The sequence below is a fragment of the Amborella trichopoda genome, chromosome 3 (assembly GCF_054954075.1).
Source record: "Amborella trichopoda isolate Santa Cruz 75 chromosome 3, AtrichopodaSantaCruz75HAP2 v2.0, whole genome shotgun sequence".
NCBI lineage: Eukaryota > Viridiplantae > Streptophyta > Magnoliopsida > Amborellales > Amborellaceae > Amborella > Amborella trichopoda.
Genome location: NC_142338.1, coordinates 58,563,549 through 58,585,804, shown reverse-complemented (window position 1 = coordinate 58,585,804; position 22,256 = coordinate 58,563,549). Strand labels below are relative to the sequence as shown.

The window sequence follows — 22,256 nt, the reverse complement described above, 5'->3', positions numbered from 1 at the left end:
TCATTTCTCCATTGACCCCCTGATCAATCTCCAAAATCTCGACGGAAACCATTTTTGGCCGGCTACCATTTTTGGCCGGAATCTTGACCGGAATTTACAAGGAGACCCACAAATTTCAATCTTTTTGCCCGTCCACCATTTTAGCTGGAATCTTGACTGGGATTTGCAGGTAGAACCCACAAATTTCAATCTTTTTAGCCGGCCACCATTTTGGCCAGAATCTTGACTGGGATTTGTAGAGAGAACCCACAAATTTTTGGTTTAGGGTTTCACAGACTGAATCTTTTTGGCCGGCCACCATTTTGGCCAGAATCTTGATCAGGATTTACAGGGAGAACCCACAAATTTTCGATTTAGGGTTTCACAGACTGAATCTTTTTGCCGACCACCATTTTGGTCGGAATTTTGATCGGGATTTGCAGGGAGCACCACACTCCAATGGAGTAAACCAGCGAGGAGGGCCATCACTATTTTCTGTGAAGTCCCTGTATCTTTCCAAATAATCTTGGAAATTATGCGGCGTCATCACTTCATCATCCAAAACTAGCGAAGATCTAGCATCACCTTTCATCAATACCTTATTCTACTCAAGCCTATCAGAACCATGAACCAAGGAAGCTTCTTTCAAAGATGAAGGTGAGGTTCTTGTTCTTCCTAACTGAGGATGAAAGGTTAATCCTGAGATCTCAATCTATGAAACAATTGATTTTCCACAGTGTTGGTCTTCGAAGAAACAGCAGAGCAGCCTACTACCCCCGCCTTTAATGATTGGATATTTAGCCTACTTGGAGAGAGGTTTTTGATGAAGATTGTGGCCAAAACTTAAAGTTTTCGGCTATTACACAAGGTTTCCCGTTGAACTCGTGGACCGTCTAGATAGAGAAATACATGAGGAAAGAGTGTGAAATATGTGAGGAATGAGAGAGTTAAAAAAAATGTTTTTTTAATTTATTTGGATTAAAAGTTGAGATAAAAATAAATAAAGTTATTTGGGAGGTTAAAATATAGATTTTGAATTTTTGGGTTTAAAAAAAAAAGGGTTGAAAATGGAGTGAATGGAGATGTTTTCCTTTCAAATTACTTTTTTTTCGATGGATTTTTGAGGTACATCCGTAACTCTACGTTTAAAGGATGGAACCTCGTATAAACTTTTGCCTTATTAAAATACGAAGGGGGTGGTCCGTTCCCATTTCCTAATAACTGACGTTATAAAGGAGAAATATGGTATTTTAATTGGGAAACAAGAAAAACCGGTCGAAGGGAGGAAAGGGCAAAAAAAAAAACAAAGGGAGAAGGAGAAGATGTGCTTTCAAAAGCCTACTCCTCGCCTAGGTGCTTCTCACACGAAAACCCTTATTTTTCTCTTTGATTTCCATTAATCCTTGAATTTGCTCGGATTGGTTGAAGCTCTTTAGAACATGCCATGTCTCCTTTTATTCCTTTGGTTTGCCTAATATTGAGATTATGTGATATTGGTGATCTAGGGTTTTAACTGGGTAAGCTTTCTTTCTCTAAACTGGTTTTTTTTTACACTCATATCATGTGTTGTATTTCGGTGGTAAGGTTCACTCTGTACTGTTCATATATGTTTCTGTGAAAGTATGGCTTTTTGGGATTTTTTCTCTTTTTGGAATTTTTTATTTTTTTTCCCTTAATCTGTCTAGAAATTGAATTGAGATACTTGTTGTCTTTCTCTCTCTCTCACACACACATATCCATTTCCCCGAATTTAATGCGGCAAACTGGTGGTAAGTTAACTTCTCCGTGTGTATGCTGACCAAATAACTTATATTTTTAACTTATATTTTCTGTTATGAAGTGTGGGATTCATTTTTGTTGTATACGTTTTCTGTGTTCTCTACTGTATGTTTTTCTGATTAATTTACCTTTCCAGCACTCACTGAAGGACTTAATAGTTCCATGGTTTTTGAGCGACTAATGTGTCTTGAGTTGTTTAAGAATGTGGTGCTTACTTTGATTATTTGCAATTGCATGATTGGGATTTCTTTGTTTTACAAACAGGCCTATAAGTTGTTGTCTCTGGGGAGCTATTTGCAATTTCATGATTGGGATTTCTTTGTTTTACAAACGCGCCTATAACTTGTTGACTCTGGGAAGCTATTTGCAATTGCATAATTGGGATTTCTTTGTTTTACAAACAGGCCTATAACTTGTTGACTCTGGGGAGCTTAAAGGGAACGCTTTAGCAAAAATGGCTTCTTTGTTTAAGGTATTTCTTGATTTTAGAGTAGGCTCCCTTACCCAACATTGGTTTTGCATATTAGATATGGTTATGTAGAATTCATTGTAACTGTCTTCATAATTGACTGAATTCTGAATGTTAGCAGCAAATGATATTTGGTTTTTCTTTCTCTGTTTTCTTACCTACCCGTCTTTTCATCAAGAGTGCCCTTGTTGGATTCACTTGCTCAAAAACCTTTGCTATGTACACTTTTGTCTAAAATCAAATGTACTGGAATTTCTTGATAGTCACTGCCTTTCCACTACTAAGGTCTCATTTGCATGCCACCACAAAACATGCTTTGGCACTATTATTTATGGTTCAAGTGGTTCATTAGAATTATTTTAAAACCCGAGTGGGTGCACTCACAAAACACTGCCATTTTGTGAGTGAGATGAAAATTGAAAATACCAATTTTCAACCCACTTTCAAATTGCTGTGTTTTGTGTGTGGCCGCTACCTTTTGAACAAAATGTGCCTTGGTATCCGAACCAGGGGGAAATCAAATCCTTGGACTTATGTTAACTCCATCTAATGGCCACTCCCATTTCTGGGGATTGTCACTTCCTAGTTGTTTTTCATGGCTATGTTTACAGTTTTGTCATTTATTATAATATATAAGATAATGTTTCATTTAATTATTCTTTATGTGTGTGAACACTCAAAACTTGAAATGACATGAGGTGCGAATATTCTTGTCAGTATTCAGAATTTTTCTTTCTTTACAAAGGTCGTTTGAAAATATATATTTTGTCAGTATGAACTTCCCTGGTTAATTTGATTTGGAGTGAAGAGGGGGAAACTGACAATACTGATACCAATATGTGCTATTGAGAGGGATGAGAGGGTGTGTTGGAAATAGTTGGCCATTATCTTGCATGCAGAAATTCTTGTGTAGCATATGCATGACTTTCTTTTGATGTTTGATTGCTCCTTTTCTCTATAGCACATATGGATCAATGAAATTGCATGCTGGATTATGTGATAACCATTCCTGTTTTGGCTTGCTCAGTTGGAGTCATGCCAAAGGCTTACATATTTTTGCAAATTACCTTTCATATATAAGTCCTTTTGACTTCTAGAATATTTGGTTATATAATCAAATATTATGGAAAAGTTTCAATATTATGGAAAATTTTATTAATGCTTTGTATTGGCTTTATGATGTCAACACTTGATTTAATGAAGGAGTTAATATCATTATTTGATGTATTGCCATCATGTTATGCTATCATACCTGGGTGATGAGGTACAAATAATTAAGAAGTCATTAAAACTGAAAGTATTGAAGATGGATTCATTCTTGAAAAGTGGATGACTTTATTCCTCTTTCATATGATTGAGATGGTTAATGTTATTGGTCTCCTACATGATGCCCAGGGTTTGAAATTCATAATCACTTGTTAATCTACTTACTTGATACTTCTGACGCCACTTGTTGATCTCCTTACTTGATACTTATGACACCACTATATAACTAAAGAAGTTGTAGAAATGAATTTGCTGACTTTCTTCAAGTATAGATCCAAAGTAGGCATATTTGATATGTCATCGATACTTAGTGCTTACTTTCACTTTTTATAGATAACGTAGTTCAGTAATAATTAGACTGAATTATACAAATATGGAACATTGATTTTCCTTCTGTCTCGAGCTTTTTTCTTTTATGTGTATTCTTACATTTATCTCTTTATCTAACTTCATTTGAATTTCACCCTTGTGAATTTCACCCTTGTGATCAACATTGTCTTCCTGGTGCTTTAACTGGTTTTGTCCATGAAAGTTCAAGGACAAAAGAGGAAGAAATGCATGGAACTTTGAAAATCTTCCTCTTCAAGACCCACCAACAAACCCAAAAGGGCTACACTAGAAGAAAAGCAAGCTTGAGGCCCCAAAGGGTAGTTTGAGAAAACTTAAGGAATTTGGGCATTTTCAAGCCCATCTTGAAATCAAAAGGAGGCGAGGCCAGTATTGTTGGAAAGCTCGGTTTTCCTCAGTTCTTATCATCAGTGATTTTCTATCTTCATGCTGAAGTTACTGTGTGTTAATTTGTCTTATAGAATTCAAGCTAGGAGTTGCAAGATAGCATTGAACTATTTTTCTTCTGGAGAAAGTGTGTTGACTGTTAAGATCTAAGTGGTCTTGATATTATTGTTTATTATAGTTCCATGATGTATGCAGCCTCTTGTCTGTTGTTTGTTGTTCATACGCGACAACGTTTTTCATGGTCTTGTTTATTATATTTTTACTCTTAATTATTTTGGTTAGCAAAAACTGGTCTTTTTCTCAATATTTTTTCCTAATATAATCTGCATTTTTAATATGAATTAGTTCTAGTGTGTCCTTTCTTTCTATAAGGATTTTTTTTTCTTTGCCTATAAAGACCATGTTAAGCGCCTGCATTTGAGATATCTTCTCCAAACTGATCAGGATATCTTACGAATAATCATTTTTCTAGGACCTAAGCAAGCTTTCTGCATATAAAGATAGAAAATTTCCTGGAAATCAAGAGGAATTTGAGCATGCACTCCAAGTCTCCACAACTGTTTATGTTGGCAATACATCCTTCTACACAACTGAAGAGCAAGTTTATGAACTGTTTGCTCGAGCTGGGGAGATTAAGAAGATAATCATGGGATTGGATAAGAACACTAAAACACCATGTGGATTTTGCTTTGTCGTGTAAGACACTCTCCTTTTGTTCATTTTTTATTGAAGTTTCAAAAGTTGTAGATTTCTATTTTTCTAGAACTAGAATGTTAAATCTTAAAAATATACGATTACAAAGTCTCCCGTTGTAAGTTAGTTGTTCATTGCTCGTCCAACATTGTTTGTTGGAAATTGACACCAATGGAAGATTTCACTTGTTTGAACCCATAAGTGTTGTACCATAATAACAAGGTTGTTGTTTCATGCTTAAAAAAAAAAAAAAAGAAACAAAAGTTTGCCTTTTCTAGTTGTTGACCATGAGATGGATTCCTGGGGCATACAAATCCATACCGAATATTATTGTGCATGTGTGCATGTGTGTGCACACAAGGGGGTGTGTTTGCGAGGGAATGATGCAGATCAAGACCTGGTTGATTCAAAAATTAATTTCGTTTTAGATATTTGGATAGACTTTTAATCTTTTATTGGGGTTAATTTTTAGGAATTATTGCATAAAAGGGTTGAGAGGTTGAGGTTTATCTGTGGAGAAGGAAGGAGTAAAAGGAGAATGAGTTTGTTTCAAGGATAATGATTCTGGTTTTATCTTTTTTGCAAGCAATCATTTTATTAGGAAGGTCTATTTCTTCATTAGGAGTTACATTTTGCCTTTAGGTAATGTTATCCTTGATAGGAAGATAAGAACAAAAAAATAGGTTTTCCTTTTAGAAATATATGTGAATTATTTTTAAGAGGGTTTTTATCTTTTTAGAGAAGTACGTGAGATAATCAGAATAGAAGGTTTGGGTTATCTTTTATAAAAAAAGGGTGGAATAGTGAGAAGGGGGCTTTTAAAAGAATGTCAATGTAATAGGAGCTTGGCTCTTGTTTTTTTTTTTAATGAAAGAAAATTAATATAAAAGAGAGAGAGAGAGGGTTTCTTCTCTTTGTTTTCTCTTTTGGTAGTGCATGGTGGAGGTTTGGGCTCCCCTCATTGTGCTTATTTAATTATTTGTTTTATCTCTCTAAAACGTGGTTGTATTTGCCAATTGTTAACTGCCTTAATCACGATTGGCTGAACTTGCCTTTGCAATTTCTTCTTCTCTTAGATTACGAAGTAGATTTGTGAAAACCCCTTTCCACAAACCCTTCTCGCTGTCATAGATTTGCCGAAATTACATACCCTAAGTAGAGAATCAACAAAACCTCGCTAAAATCATCGACTTCTAGGCTGATTTGGCAAAACTTGACCAAAATCAACAAACCGTAGGCTTGGTTGTAGTTTAACGGCTTTTTTATTGAAGAAAGCCTAAGCTCTTATACCAACTAACGCAGCTGTAATTACCAGTAGCTAACAATCGGCAAATACAACTGCGTTTTAGAGAGAGAAAACAAACAATTGAGAAGAGATCGCAAGAAAGGAGCACTATGAGGGGAGCCCAGACCTCCACCACGCCTCATCAAAAGAAAACAAAGAGAAGAAACCCTTCTATCTTCTATGTTAATTTCCTTTTCTTCAGAAACGAAACAAGAGCTAAGCTTCCATTACATTGACATTATTTTAAAAGCCCCCTTCAATATCCTATTCTACTTTTCTTTAAAAAGATAACTCAAGTCTTCTATTCCTATTATCTCACGTACTTCTCTAAAAAGATAGAAATCCTCCTAAAAACAATTCACATATCTTTCAAAAAAGATAACCTATTCTATGTTCTTATTTTCCTATCTAAGATAAGATTACCTAAAGACGAAATGTAACTCCTAATAAAAAGATGGCTTTCCTAATGAAAGATTGACTTGCTAAAAAAATAAAACTAGAGTCTTTATCTTTGAAACAAACTCATCCTCCTTTTATTCCTTCCTTCCCTATAGATAATTCTCAACCTTTCTATGCGATAATTCATAGAAATTAACCCCAATAATAGATAAGAAGTCTATCCACATATCTAGAAATAAAATTAAATTTTGAATCAACTAGGTCTTGATCTGCATCAGGTAGGGAAGATCCATAGGAGAAGATGGTTTAATTTCCATAGTGTGCTACCTTGAGAGTGAGGAAAACAATACCATCATGCACAATGTACCAGCATCTATAAAACAAACTGAAAGATATAAAGCATGTGCATGTATCTCAGGATTACAGGAGTTGTTATACGATAAAAACGAGAAGGTTTGAAGGCCAAATGCCCCACCTCCAATATGTGTGTGTGTGTGTGTGTGCAAGAGAGAGAGAGAGAGAGAGAGAGAGAGAGAGAGGGAGGGAGGGAGATTTAGAACTTGGTTGTATTTATGAAGAATTCATGGGTTTCATAGGTATCCCTGCTTTATTACCAATGAAAAAGATGTGGAAAAAATGGTTTAATGTCCATATGGTACTAGCTTGAGAGTAAGGCTAACAATATCATTCACAATGTACCAACAACATCTAGAGATCTTTAATGCAAACCAAAAAAATATAAAGCATAGGGATATATCTCAGGATTATAGGAGTTAGAAGATAAAAAAGTGAAGGTATGAAGGCCAAGGGCCCCCCAATGGCAGCCATTTACCAACCTTGTACCAGATTATGATTTACAATGTTAGTGTTTAGCTGTTCTCTTGTAGCTAACATTCATCTTTCAGAAATCCCAGCTACCAAATACTTTGTGCAGTTCTGATGATACTCCCAAGCCTCTCATCATGTCCTTTTCAATCATGCCCCTGCTCCTGTCCTGTGTCTCAACTGGTTTGACCTGGGTCCCAGCCCAAAATCACTCTGCTTTACTAAAAAACCAGGATTCATGATAGAAAATGAGACCAACCAGGTTAAACCAGCTGGTTGAACTGGTGAAAGTTTACATGTACTTAGTTTATTCAAACCTTACCAACCAATTGAATCAGAGGTGACAGATTGACCTTACTTTCAAGTTTGACCTTCTGTTTGATTTTTGAAACATTGCCTGAAATTGAATACATTGATTCCACGTCACAAATTAGTAACAGATCCAAAGGCCTCTCATTTCCTCTTTCTATTCAAGAATGTATGTGCTTTTCAAAGCTAGGGGTTTGCCACATTCATCTACTTTGGAAATTGCTTTTTTCAATGTAATTAAGTTGCAGTTATCTGTTTTTATGAACTGTGATGCATTTAGCATTTTTTGTAAGTGTACTAAGAAATAAAAATTGAAATTCTAGTCTTCCATGCATGCCAAAATGCTTACATGTAAACAGAATTGTTACTTGAGTTCCCGCCACTTTTGTATCGGTTGATTCTCCTTTTTATTTAGCTATCTAGAAAGTGGACAATTTGCTTTTTGGAGAAGTATTTTATGAACTGGTGAACTGACCGAGGCTACTGTTCTTGTGGCTATTTTGTTCACTTTCTGGATTATGCATGTTTTATTTGATATTTTTATATTTATCTTATTTTTAGTTGCTAGGGCCCCTGTTATGGCATGAAAAGATACATACTGTTGATTATTCTTTGGAATGACTTTTTTATTCTTCTTTTTATTTAGCTATCTACTGGATAATCTGCTTTTTGGAAAAGTATTTTATGAACTTGAGAACTTCCTTGGCATGGAGAACTTGGAGTCTTGCTCTTTGTACACTATTTGATGCATGTGTTTGGTGTTTCTTGTGACAGACTACTGTTCTTGTGGCTGTTGTGTCCACTTTCTGAATTATGCATGTTTTTGTTTGAGACTAATGTATTTATCTTATTTTTAGTTGCTAGGGCGCCTGTTATGGCATGAAAACATACATACTGTTGATCATTCTTCGGACTCATTTTTGTTTCACCGAGTGTAATAATGTGAATGTCAGATACTATTCAAGAGAAGATACCGAAGACTCTGTAAAATATATAAGTGGAACTATTCTCGATGACCGTCCAATACGTGTTGATTTTGATTGGGGTTTCCAAGAAGGTAGGCAGTGGGGTCGTGGTCGAAGTGGAGGCCAGGTAAGTGTTGAGCTGTGATAATCACTAAGTTTTTTCTATGCGCTTTGGCAATGCATCTCTTGTTTTTAATCACCTGATGAACACAGCCACATCTAATCTGATTGTTACTTATTTGTTTGTAGGTCCGAGATGAGTATCGCACCGATTACGATCCTGATATCCTTTAGAAGTTCTCTATTTGGTTCCACTTTATGAGCTGATTTAATCGTGCTATTCAAATTGTATATATGATTCTGTACTATCTGCCACTGCTTGACGCCATGAATTGCTTTTATACTTTTCTTCTTGGCAAAGTATTGATATATGTCTAAAAGCAGTATCCCTTACTTATTTTTTGTCCATATGATTTATATAATTAATGGGAAAGTATTTCATCTGCATCATGTCGGTGTTGGAAGTATGTGTATAAGCTCGCTTCTAAGTTTCTCTCTATCTACACAGCAGCGGTAGGCCCAAGGCGAGCCCTATTTGTGGTTAGGAGAGAGCGACTCGTAGTATTGGCTATGTGGAGAGAGACTAATAGGATTTGGCTCTGTGTTGCGAGAGAGAGGGCTAGTTTGGTGTGTTAGGGGACATGTGCGAGCAAGCGAGAGAGGCCTATGTTTGTGGCTAGGAAAGAAAGATTGGATTTGATATGTGAGAGAGAGAGAGAGAGAGAGAGAGAGAGAGAGAGAGAGAGAGAGAAACTTTTATATACATTACTTTTTTGCTTTGAACTAAGCCATATCCAATGGCCAGATATTAAAAAAAATTTATTTTTTATTTTTTATTTAAAAATTTTCTTTACCTGAAATTTGGGACGTAGGTTCATTTTTATAGTGTGCTCCAAATAAAAATTGAATAGAAAAATTGACCAAAATGCCCCCAAAGGTATTTTGGTCATTTTTTATTCAAAATGTTTTTTTTAATATTTTTATCATGTTCGCCATGTCGTGATTTATTTATGCCCCACTTTTATTTCCATAATATTTGTGAAAAATAAAAAATAAAAACAAAATTACCTTGAAGCTCTTAGAAGTGGCTAGTTTCAATCTGAACCGTTGAAGGGTGTTTGTGCAGCATTCAAGTGTCCACATCATGTGGATGCTATAAAATACCATATTTACTTTGGTACTCCTGTAGATATTTTGTTTTGTATTTGTTGTGGTCAATTTGGAAGCTAACTTATTGGGAATGACTCTCCATACCTTGTGCATATCCCATCCCTGTAATTACTTGTCATAAAATGTACCAGATACATGCAATGACGAATCTTGAAATCTACCCTTGATTCTTGATTCATTAATAAGAAGGAAAAATATTTCTAAGTTATATAGTAGATGCAAGGGTCTGCGAAAGCAGTGGATGGGAATGCACAACAATGGGCTGTAGGAATGGTTTTTGCAAGCGGAAGAGTCGGTTCCATCGCATTAAGAAGTCCATGGTGAGGCATCATCAAGGTGAAAGATCAGAAATGAAGCTGAGGAATATGTTTATTTTTTCTGCATTGGATAGAGACACTAGTGACAATGGACACGATATAAAGGGATCATATCTCTGTCATGGCTAATGTCTTGCAAAGTAGGAATTCTTGTTTTATATCAATGTCCAACTGGTGCTTTTGCAGATTGGTCGTGCTCAGTGTTGCAAGAAGTGGCAGGCCATGTACCTAGATGACCACATAAGGTAGGGCACCTGTCTAAGGACCTCACCTACTCCGAGGCGAGCCTCTTAGGTGCCCTGCACCTACATATAATGTGTACGATTTGGGAAGTAAATTGACCTAGATCATGTTAATCGTATTAAGAGTGAGGATCAGAGGGTGATGGTGACAGATGAAGACTATTTTCAGAAATTTTTAAATGATGACCACGTTGGGAGCTTAGCATTAGGAGGAACCATTGACATAAATGAGGTCCGAGGCACGTAGATACTTTCGTAGGATTAGGATATCTGAAGTGGAAGGAGCTTTGAGAAAGATGAGGATAGGAAAGGCTTAGGGCCAGATGGTATGCTAATAGAGGTTTGGAAGTGCATGGGAGAGATTCGCATATTTTGGTTGACCATGTTATTCAACATGATTTTGAGAGCAAAGAAAATGCCAAATAAATGGAGGAAAAGTATTGTTATACCTATTTATAAAAGAAAGGACATATAGAATTGTACGAACTATCAAGGAATCAAACTTATGAGCCATTCTATGAAACTGTGAGATTGAGCAACGACTAAGACATGAAATGTGTATCAAAAACTTAGTTTGGATTTATGCCAGGGAGGTCAACCATTGACATTTTTTTGCCTCTTTAGGCAATTAATTAAGAAGTTTAGGGAGAATAGAAAAGACATTGACTTGATCTTTATTGATTTAGAGAAAACATATCATAAAGTACCTAAAGAGATAATTTGGTCGGTGATGGAAAAGAAAGTAGTCTTAAAGGGATATATTGATATGGTTAAGGATATGTATGAGGGAGCGGTCAACTAGTAGAGAAACAAGTAAGTTTTCAGTGATAGTAGGCCTGTATCAGGTGTCACTGTTGCTCCTATACCTCTACTTTAGTTATAAACGAGTTAACTAGAGATGAGGTCCCGTGGTGCATGTTGCTTGTGGATGATATAGTTTTGATTGATGAGACTTGAGACCGCGTAAATACAAAGTTAGAAATTTGGAGAGATGCTTTAGGTGTTAAAATTAGCCAGGCTAAGGCATAAATGGAATGCAAGTTTAGTAATAATAGGAGCAGAAACTGGAACTAATGAAGATTGAAGTCCAAGAAGTACTAGAGCGATTATTTTTGGATACCCTATATCGAGAATCCCTATGCTTCTGGAGTCTTATGTGATCTTCGCATACTAATGAAATTGAAAGGGCAGTTATATAGGACGGTTGTACAGCTGTAAGACCGAACATGCCTTATGGGGCGAAATTTTGGGTGGTCAAGAAACAACATATCCATAGAATGAGTGTAGTTGCGATGGATAAGTAACAAGACAATGAAGGTTAGAATTAGGAATGAATATATTCGAGAGGACTTAAGAGTATCTCTAATGGGCAATAAAATGAGGGAAAGTACACTTAGGTGGTCTGGTCATGTGCAGTATAAACCTAAAACCACACCTATGAGGAGGGGTGTTTTGGTTCAACTAGAAGGCTCTAAAAGGGAAAAAGGAAGGACCCAAGGGGCATAGATAGAAGTAGTGAAAAAATATATGATGACTTATGGTCTGACCGAGGGTATGACCCTTGGTAAAGCGAGATGATGGCCGACCCCGAATAGTTGGGATAAAGCTCGAATGATGATGGATATGATATATGTATATTTATGAAGAAAACCTTCTTCTTTTGTTTTAAAAATAAGAAGAGGACATTCCTTATAGAGAAGACCTCTCTCTATTGTTGCTATGAGAATTTGCGACATTAAAACTTCCTATCAAGGTAGGTTGCGTTGGTCTAATAGGGGTGAGGACCTTAAATTTTCCCTTAACCTGTCCCAACCCCAGGTAAAGGAGTTGGGTTGTGTTAGGTGGCAGCCAGCGTAAAATTTTACCACATCTTATCATGAATATTGAACCTATGCTTTTGGACTTACTAAAGGTATGACCCTTGATAGAGAAGAATAGATGAATAAAATTCATGTGGCCGACTCCAAATAGTCGGGATAAGGCTTGGATGACAATGATGATGAAACTTCTTAACAAGGTTTTATAAGATTTGTAAACTGGTTTTTGATAAAATTAGTGTCAAATTGAGGAGCGTTGAAATCCCTAATGATTTGATGGTAAAAATCAGAAAGAAGCTGTAGTTTTAGAAGATCATCGAGAGTGCAAATCGGAGATATTAAGGCAGTTTTATTGGGATGGTTGTACCTAGGAGTGTGCTTGCTGGGAACGATTGCATCTTGGGAACTTTTCCTGGTTGGGGCATTTAACAGTTCGAAGAAAGTGAGATGAGGTCATATTGGGCCTCCGGGTTCCTTGTATTTATGTTGTATTAAAGTTTAAATCTCTCCCTATAACTCTGAACCCAAATCCTTGGGGTTTAATTGAACTAAAGAGTATTCTTTTCCCTATAACTCTCAACCCAAACCTAAACCCTCAGGGTTTACTTAGGGCAAGAGTATTCCTGAAATATAAATTGACAATTGACTTCAGTCAATGAGAGATTCTGCCAGAATTTTGTTACAAGTGAATCTGAAAACCAACGGATATTTGTTTGGATTGCACATGTTGTATAGATGTTCATCTTGGGTGCCTCACCCCCCTCAACACCCCACCATGAGCCCAAAGGAAGTAAGTATTGAAACTTGGCAGAATCCAGATGAGGATTGCATTGTAGCTTGGTTGCAATGTTAGGGGCAAGGCTGAGTAGAAAACCGATATCAAGGAAACAGAAGTGTTTCCAGTTGCTTCATAGTCTGAATTACGTATTTAATGTTTATATTGTGCACATGCATATATGTGTGCACATTTATATGGATGCAAATTCTATCCCGATATAGTAAAATCTTTTGACTTCCGGTAAGTTGGTCCAATTGAGGAAAGAGAACGAGCTTTGACAGAAGTTGATCACCAGTGGCACTGTTTTTGTAGGATTTTAGAACTTCTAAAGTTGTAGTAGACATAGATTGATTTGTAGCTCACTGTGTAAGATATAAGAGAAAAGCCATGCTTATCTTTGGCTGTTTTGTGCTTTTTCTTCTTTCCTTTTTCCCAATCATTTCTTCAAGATGAAATGCCTTGTTTTGCTATTTGTAATGGCTTTTTCTTCTCTCATTTTTGAAATAAACTTGCATTTCATTGGAAGTGTTCTGCAACATGGAAGTGATAGTTTTAGGAAAATCTTAAAGAGTTCTAGCATAGAGAATTATCTGTATATGCCCATCTTCTGCAAGTTGCAAAGCAAAGCGAAGCACCCTGTTCCCAAAATGTATTTCATTTAACAAGGTGCAAAACAAAGGCTGCTATAAACGTCCCTCTAAAATTCTAGAAACTTTTTGTTTTTTTTTTTGACGATAAAGGAATTTGGGGTATAATGTTGCTGTTCAAAATTCTCGATCCATCAATCATTTGAACTTCCTGAATTCCAGATTTTGTTTTCTTTATATTTTCATACTGTAGCACAGCCTGAATTACCTGTACTGAACTTCACATTATGTGATATGTTTGATTATTGAAGGCGACCTTCATTCTAATAGTTAAAAAAACATCATCTTTTTCAAGATTCTTCGTACTTCATCGAAGCCTTTGGTTGGATCCTGTACGTTTTGATACCATAATAACTTAGTGAGGTTAGAGAAAGAAATAGAAAAGGAATCAATGAAGTGATGAGACGTAATAAAGAAAATTTAGTGCTATCTATGCAATTCTGAGTAGGAAAAGAAAAGGCATTTTATGAAGTGATTATACATAATAGAAAAGATTTAATGCTACCCATGGAACTATATGAAGTGAAAGGACCTCGATATTCTTGTCAATGTGACAAAGAAATAGGGAGATACTTCTATGTTGATCGCAATGAAGGCAAATAACTTGGATGTCGGCTTATTTGAATTTTACGATTAGAAGGAAATGAATACAAGGCTTGTTGCTTAGCATCAAGTTTGGGATCTGCACAATTGTTGTCGGAAGGTTTTGCTGAATCATGTAGTTTTCATCCATTCTGATGGTGTCATTTTTTATGGAGAATTTTACAATTTATTGTTTCATTTTAGTCAGCTTGTCTCATCTTTTCAGTCCATTATTATCTTGATTCTCCTGCACATCTCATGTTGTTTAGATAACCTTCATTCATTAGAATTTGTTGTTACTCTATGATTTTCTTGACAATCATCACATAGAGGAGGTTATGGAAAATTAGTACAGAGGGAGCTCGAGGCACAGAGGCAGTTGGTAGATTATGGTGCAGGATCTTTGGGCTCCTTTCAAACAGCTATCCCTTCTTGTAAGTTTTAGCAGAAATTACTCTTAATGGTCCTTTAGTGTTTACAAGAACTTCTAAGTTTTTATAAATAATTTTCTTTGCTGAGTTTCTTGTTTCTGGAAACAAGGGTGTACAAGGCTTAGGTCACAACTCACAAGCAGTCGTGATAGTACCAAAAAGATAAAACTAAAAAGCAGGATGAAAGCCTGAACACAAGTCTGGTCTAGAACTTTTGAGTTGGGCCTCTTATACAGCCTTGTCACTTCTCTCTGTCTCTGGGTGTTCATATATTCTTCTGTTAATCAATCATCTGCTTTTACTTATTGGGAAACCGTGCTGTTATGTAGGCAACACACACACGTCCCCCCCCCACACACACATGCACAATGTGCCTACCCACTGTTCCTGTATTTTTCCTTCCTATTTGAAGGTTACATTTATTGACTAGCTTTGGTTACACCATAAAGCCTTGCAGCTGCACCTGCTTTCCATCCTTTTTCATGGAAGAGGACCGGAACAAGGTCCAGATTCCTGCAAATTGCTCTCCGATAAAAAAAAACTGATATGCAGCTCCTGAATAGCTCCAAATCTCATGGATCTACCATCCAATGGAATGGGTGGATTACATCAGATTTTGGGATAGCATGGAGATAGAGCATTTTTGGAGGTCCAAGTCCACCTTTTTTTTCTCTCTTTTTTCCCCCTCTCTAATTATCTTCAAGAGATTGGATGTGGGAGGAAAGGGATTTTGGACCTTTATGGTGCCTTCCTCTTTGAAAAACATGGTGAAATGACGGCTCAATTACATTATTATGGGTATAACCACGGCCTCCTAAAATCATTTTCCTTTCTTGAATGTAGTGGACTGTTGGAAAACATTTCCATCCATCATTGGATTTTTGTGCACAAGGATTTAAAGGTATGATTAAACTTTAAAAATGTGATTAACATTTTAATATGAACTTCTATTTCTTTGAGAAAATCACAAGTCATGGACTTCTTTTTATTTTTTTTATCCTAAATATCCTAAAAACTAGTTCATGTGGCTCTTCTACGTTTTTGTATCATTTGATCAATTAGAATGTAGTTCACGGATGACAGTTTTGATCGATGAGACCCGAAACGGCCAAGAAATAATAGGAGTAGAGACGAAGAGTAATTGAGGTTGACGGCCAAAAAATACCAAAAGGAGCGTGCTTTCGATAATCCAAGAAGATGGAGATATTGAGGAAGTTGTCGCACATAGAATTAGAGCTAGTTGGGCAAAATGGAGATATGCAATCAGAATTTTATGTGATCGCCTCCTACCAATGAAGCTGAAGGGTAAGTTCTACAGAACAATTGTAAGATCAACTTTACTTTATGGGGCAGAATGTCGGGCAGTCAAGAGACAACATACCCATGGAATGAGTGTAGTTGAGATGAGTATGTTGAAACGGATGAGTGGAAAGACAAGAAGGGATAGAATTTGAAACAGATATATTCAGGAGAATTTAGGTGTGGCACCAGTAATAGGCCATACGATGAGAGAAAGTAGATAGGTGGCCTGGCCCTATGTGGCACAGACCCAGTACAACACCTGTTAGGAGGTGCGAGTTAGTTCAAGTGGAAGGCTCAAAAAGAGCAAGAAGTAGGCCCAAAAGGACATGGTTGGAAGTAATGAGAAATGATATAAGGATTTATGGCCTCACTGAGGGTATGGCCCTTAATAGAATAGAATGGCCGACCAATATTATGTATCCGAACCCAATTAGTTGGGAAAAGGCTTCGATGATGATGATGATCAATTAGAATGTAGTCTTTTGGGGACAAGGCCTTCCTTGGTACTTGCAACTGTCGCTTATCAGTTCTATTTTAGGGGTCCTAATATAATATTTTCCAAGGGTGCTCCACAAAAAATTTCCTCCTAAGCTCCAAAACTACACTGAGGAGTATACTTGAATCCATCTCATGAATTTGAAGTTACCCTAAGTGATACTTGACCAAGCAAATTGATGGTTAATACTCACTCTTTATAAAAAATTAAAGAAAAATAAAAATAAAAATACCTCATCTACCGAGGAAGAAAAAAAGAAAAAGAAATCAACTGCCAAGGTTTTTACCCTGGGCTGTGTTGAATCCATACCTCCTAACGGTCCCTCAAAACAATTCGGAGCTTCCCCTTGTATTGGAAATAATACCTTTAGAACTGGCTAGAATCTGACTATCCTTTGTACACCAGACTAGAAATAGTATGTCAACCAGAGCATTATATGAATTTGTTGGAACCCGACTAGCCTTTGTACAGACTAGAGATAACACTTGGCACTGGGGCATTATATTATTTTTGTTGTGGATCATGTGATCAATCATAGGGAATCACAATTTAGTATGAAGTTGAATTCCATTGGTGGTTATAATGACCTGGTGGAAGACAACTTTCCTATTTATTGACTGCTATTGCCTTCTTTAGTTATAGAAAACCATCTTTTGAGTGCAACGTTTTCCTGGATTTCCCTATCTGAACCTGACCTTTTAGAACCCATCAAGTATTATTGATTTATGTATCTGTCAATTTTCTAGTAGAATTTCTTCTGCATCATATTTTGCTATGTCGGGTCTTGTACCAATTGTGATACTAGTGTGCTTACTTATCTCTGTAATGGATGTTGTAGATGGTAGACATGGTGGAGACGATCATGGCAATTCACATCGCTATCATAGGGGTATACACATGTTTTACTGTTCTTTCTTGGTCTTGGTGATATATGCGTGCGTGTGCATGCATTTGTGTGTGTGTGTGTGTGTTTTTAACAATCCCTGTACTTTAGAGTTTAGATTTACATGCATAACCAGGCAGATGTATGGTTTATGACATGTTCTTTACTGCTATCAGATTCCGGTCGTAAAAGGCATCGGGAAGATGATCGACCTGCTCCTGAGATATCCAAGAGAACATCTGACAGAACATCCGACCAAGATTCTAGGCTGGTAATAGTTTTATCTTAATTTTTCCCTTTTGTAGAATTGTGTTGGTGTGAGTCCTCAACTTCCAACATTTCAAATGTGTAGGAGAAGAATCCCCGTTTCCGAGAGAGCGGAGACTCAGATGATGATGATGACGACCGTGGTCGACGGCGTTAAGGCACTTCTAGTAGCGTTATTTTATTTTATTTTTTGTATGATTAAAGGTACATTTTGTTTTGGTCTCTTTTTCTTGTTTACTTCTACATTGATTGATGAGCATCTCCTAATTTTGAACAGAAGATTTTTATAGACCTCTGGATGTGAGAAATTGAGCATCAGTTGAACACTCAGTTGACTAAAATGCCACTGTTTTAGATTGAACAATTGAAAATAAGAAAATTGATGACCTTTTTTTTCCTTTGAATGTTAAACTGTTATTGGTGGGTTGGCAATCTTTCGAGTAGATTTGAAATAAGATACCTACTCAGTAACATAGACACAGGTTTAGTGGGTTGAGGCTAAAGGAATGGCACGAACCATAATTATCATTTTCCTGGTTTGGATATGCAGCCGGACGTATTTAAGGTACTTGGCTCTTTAACAAAAGTCGGTGCCAAACCGTTAGAAATATCAGTTTGGGTATGGGAGGTCAAAGGTTCAGCCTAGAAATTTGTACTTACCCAAAAAAAAAAAAAGCCCTAGAAATTTGTCCCAAAAAGCCTGAACAAACCAAGCCATTTCTTTAAAGCTGGTTATGTATTGCCATAGCAATCAGTAATTCAGTATTCTAATTAATACTGCTGCAAGGTCTTAAGGGTATGATATTAATGGAGGTAGCATAATTTATTAAATGATCATTAACTTCCTTTAATGGGAGCTTTCCATGCTGACATACAAATTCATTGCATTCTAATGAAGCCTCTTTCGATTCCCAGAAATAGCAAGGAAACCATTAATAAGTATTTCCTTTTTCCTTTGTCCATTTTTGGTATCTTCTATAGAGAAAATACCAGGTTATAATTTACTGCGGTTCTTCTCATTCAAAGAAATTGCCAGAACACTATTCATTAGTATTTTTATTCGTGCTCAGTTGGGCGGGCGGTGACTTTGGAAATCTTTGATAGCTCACTGATAATCAACAATTGAACCACTCAAAGGACAAAAACTTATGCATTTGGGTGATTCAGAAGTTGGACTTTTGTATGGTCTAACATTTTTCTTCAAGTGGTTCAAAAGTTAGTCTTTCGAATTACCCAAATACATTTTGTGTTGCTTGGTTAAAAAGTTAAACTTTCATGCCGCTTAAAGGCCTGTTTTGGGTGGTTTTGAAGTTGGACTTTCAAATATATATTAGAATTTTTGTGTTTTTGGGTCTTTTAAACTAGTGGGAACTAAAAAAATTCGAGGTAGTCGGTACTTAGATCTCTACTTTTGTTTTCCCTAGTCGGTACTTAGATCTCTACTTTTGTTTTTGAGAAAAGTCTGCAATATCATGTTTCTCTTTTTCATAGGAAATTTATAAGATAATTATTGGGACTTCAAAATATCCAATTTATGCATTATTGATTATGAGGTAATTGTTTAATTGCATTTGTAAATATGAACTCAATATATATATATATACATATATATGCAATTAAATATATAATTATAAACATTTTGAAAAGTTCATAATAACTTTTAGGGAAATGACCTTGTGAGACCCTCCCACACGCATGTGTGTAGGACTTCAAAGGATTACAATTATATTTGGCAAAGATCTTTAGGAAAGTCAAGTCCCACATCCCACCCATGTCATAACTTTTCTAGAGATCTGTGTTAAATTTAATGGTGATCCCTTGGAATCCTACACACATGGGTGTGGGAGGATCTCATAGGATCATTACTCTAACTTTTAATAGATAAAGGATATAAAAAGATCATTTACCTTAGGTACAAGGTGGTCACAATTAATCTTGACGATTGGATCTGAAATTAGGCTGCTGCATTTATTTCATTGACTAAGTTCAAAGTTCAAAAGAAATTTTTTCAAACTTTGTGACACACCCAAGTTATTCGATTTAACACCGAATGGATGTATGTAATTGTGATCTCCGTGTACCAAACCATATAAATGTGAAATTGGGGCCCATGTCATTTCAGGACTCCATTTAAGACTGGTTAACTTAATGGGCTGGGCTTAGGTCTTAGTATAAGCTTCGACTGACCTAGTTAGATAATATTTTGCTTTGAAGGCCCAGCCCTCCATGGGCTGGATATGAGCCCTTTATAGGGCCGTCTAGCTGGGCATGGCCATTAGATTGTTTTTTTAGATTGTTTTTTTATAAAATTAATCAGTATAAAAAAAATAAGTGCCGATGGAAAACCTTCCATCGGCACTTATTTGTTTAGATTGTTTTTATAGGGCCCGTCTAGGCATGGCTTTTAGTTTGTTTTTTTAAGTATAAAAAATAAGTATTAAAAAAAAAAAAACTTTTAAATATAGGAAAAGTATATATAAGGTTGCAACCTTATACTACATAAATAAGTGCCGATGGAAAACCTTCCAATTGATCATCTCAAATTCGAGATGCATGGATATAGAGAAAAAAAGAATTTCAAGTCCTAAAAATAATACATTTTGTAACAATTTAGTCCATCTATTTTGAAAAATTTTCAAGTGTTTATGAATCTACACCTTTTTTTTTGAAATTTTAAATTTTATAATTAGGGTTAAACCCATTGTAACGTTTCCAATACCGGAACTACATCTTCCCGCAAAATTTAAAGATGTCTCTTACTTATATAGTATTTACTTATATAGTATAAAGTGGGCACCTTATACAAACCTCGCCCGACTCTTTTAGCTTTTGCACTAGAGAGAGGTTATCAAAAGAGCCCAGACACCTACATAAACGGCCCAATCAGGTAAAGTTGGGGAACAATAAAGGATTATGACTGTTAAGCTCCAAGCCGTGGGACCTTATATCAATATGAAATCTAGAAACAAAGGTCAATTCCAAACACGAGATTGTCTCTGCAAGTTTTCTTTTCTCATAATCGACTCAACTTAAATCGAAAGCAATATTGTTCACTAGTTGACTTTAGGGTTTGGTAACTTGCAAGGAAACTATGATAGAGATTTTTTCATTTTATTTTTTTTAATGTTAACTATGATAGAAATCTCATTCATCAACATTGACTAAAATTCAAATTTTAATTGTAATTAGGACTCCATCTGGGAAAAGAGTACCGCATAGTAGAAGAATTCCACTAACATACAATAGAAAAGATAGATAATCTACTGAAACTCAGAAGCCATTCGGGAAACATGTTATTTCCTGAATGTTCTATGAATTAATTGTAGCTTATATAAGGTACTTTTAAATCTTATTAAGACGTGGTTTGCTGTCGGAAACCCTGATAATGACCTAAAATCCACTTTTACCCCTAACTATAAAATTTAAAAGCTTAAAAAATGGTGTAAAGCTTAAAGATGCGGTAGATGAGTTGGTGTGGGAGATTGAGAGTGATGGCATTTTCTGTCTTGCTACGATTTTTTATTCCATGATCGTTATAGATGGTCCTTCTCGGAGATTGTTCAAAATCTGGAAATGGCATATTCCCCATAAAGTTCAAATCTTTATTCATAAGATCGTAACTATAGACAACCTTATGAAGAGTGGTAAAATTCTGCCTAATATTTGTTTACTTTGTAAACAAGGTAGTGAATCTGTTGCACACTTGATCTCTCTTCCCTTTTTACCTAAAACTGGGAGAGTTATTTGGAAGATTGCCATAGGTATGCTGATGTGGGAAGTTTGGAAAGAGAGAAATAGAAGAATATTTGAAGGTCTAGCTTTGCCCCCCCAAAAGGTGATTCAGTTAATTAAGCAATCGATCTGGTCTTGCCTTTCTATGACCAAGGAGGGTTGCCTTAAGATTAATTTTGATGGTAGTTCTTTGGGTAGCCCAGATCCGACTGGCATTAGGTGTGTTATACATGATTGTTTTGGGAACATTATTCTATCCTATACATGATCGATTGGTATGGCAACTTCAAATTTTGTAAAGATGAGTGCTTTACTTAGAGGGTTGCTTATTTTCATACACCATAACCTGGGCACCACTTGTCGTATCGAAGGCGATGCATTAAACGTTATAAGATGGTGTAGAAAGGAGCAGTCCGTTCCTTGGGAAATTCGACCTTTGTGGCTATAGATTATGGATGTTTCATAATCTTTAATTGTTATTTTGTCCCATGTTTTTCGATAGGCTAATGGGGTCGCTGATGTTTTGGCTAAAAGGGGTGTTGGGCTTGATTCTCATACGATTTCTTTTGACGTAATTTCTTTTTAGCCTATCAATAAAGTTTTGAACACTGGTCAAAAAAAAAAAAAATGGTGTGGATTGTGCAGATCTATAAACTCTTAAATTTTTTAAAAATTGACAGTCTAGATAATGTGTTACGCAATGCAATACTTTTAGGATTTTGAAATCTCTTTTTTCTTTCATATCCATGTATCTTAAGTTGAAATGATCAATTGTAGGGTATTTCAATATCAAAACAACCTTTTTCAAGGAGATTTTTGAGGTGTACA

General features: G+C 36.1%; 1 protein-coding gene across 3 annotated transcripts; it reads left to right on the top strand.

The window, feature by feature from the left end:
* The first annotated feature begins 1,101 nt into the window (after nt 1–1,101).
* On the top strand, nt 1,102–18,093 carry CBP20 (CAP-binding protein 20). 3 transcript variants are annotated; one of them, XR_016051965.1, is made up of 10 exons: nt 1,102–1,332; nt 2,163–2,230; nt 4,701–4,924; nt 8,693–8,831; nt 8,954–8,990; nt 14,647–14,751; nt 15,592–15,649; nt 17,385–17,435; nt 17,606–17,700; nt 17,782–18,093. XR_016051965.1 is itself a non-coding variant. In XM_088861728.1 (9 exons), exons 2-9 carry the CDS (start codon nt 2,213–2,215, stop codon nt 17,851–17,853), a joined length of 741 nt encoding a protein of 246 aa, XP_088717854.1. In that variant the 5' UTR covers nt 1,102–1,332; nt 2,163–2,212; the 3' UTR covers nt 17,854–18,093. The 3 variants fall into 3 exon arrangements, 2 of the variants coding, with proteins under 2 accessions (XP_088717854.1, XP_088717855.1); XM_088861728.1 differs by lacking the exon at nt 15,592–15,649; XM_088861729.1 differs by lacking the exon at nt 15,592–15,649 and having other exon boundaries at nt 1,234–1,496.
* Nucleotides 18,094–22,256: the final 4,163 nt, after the last annotated feature.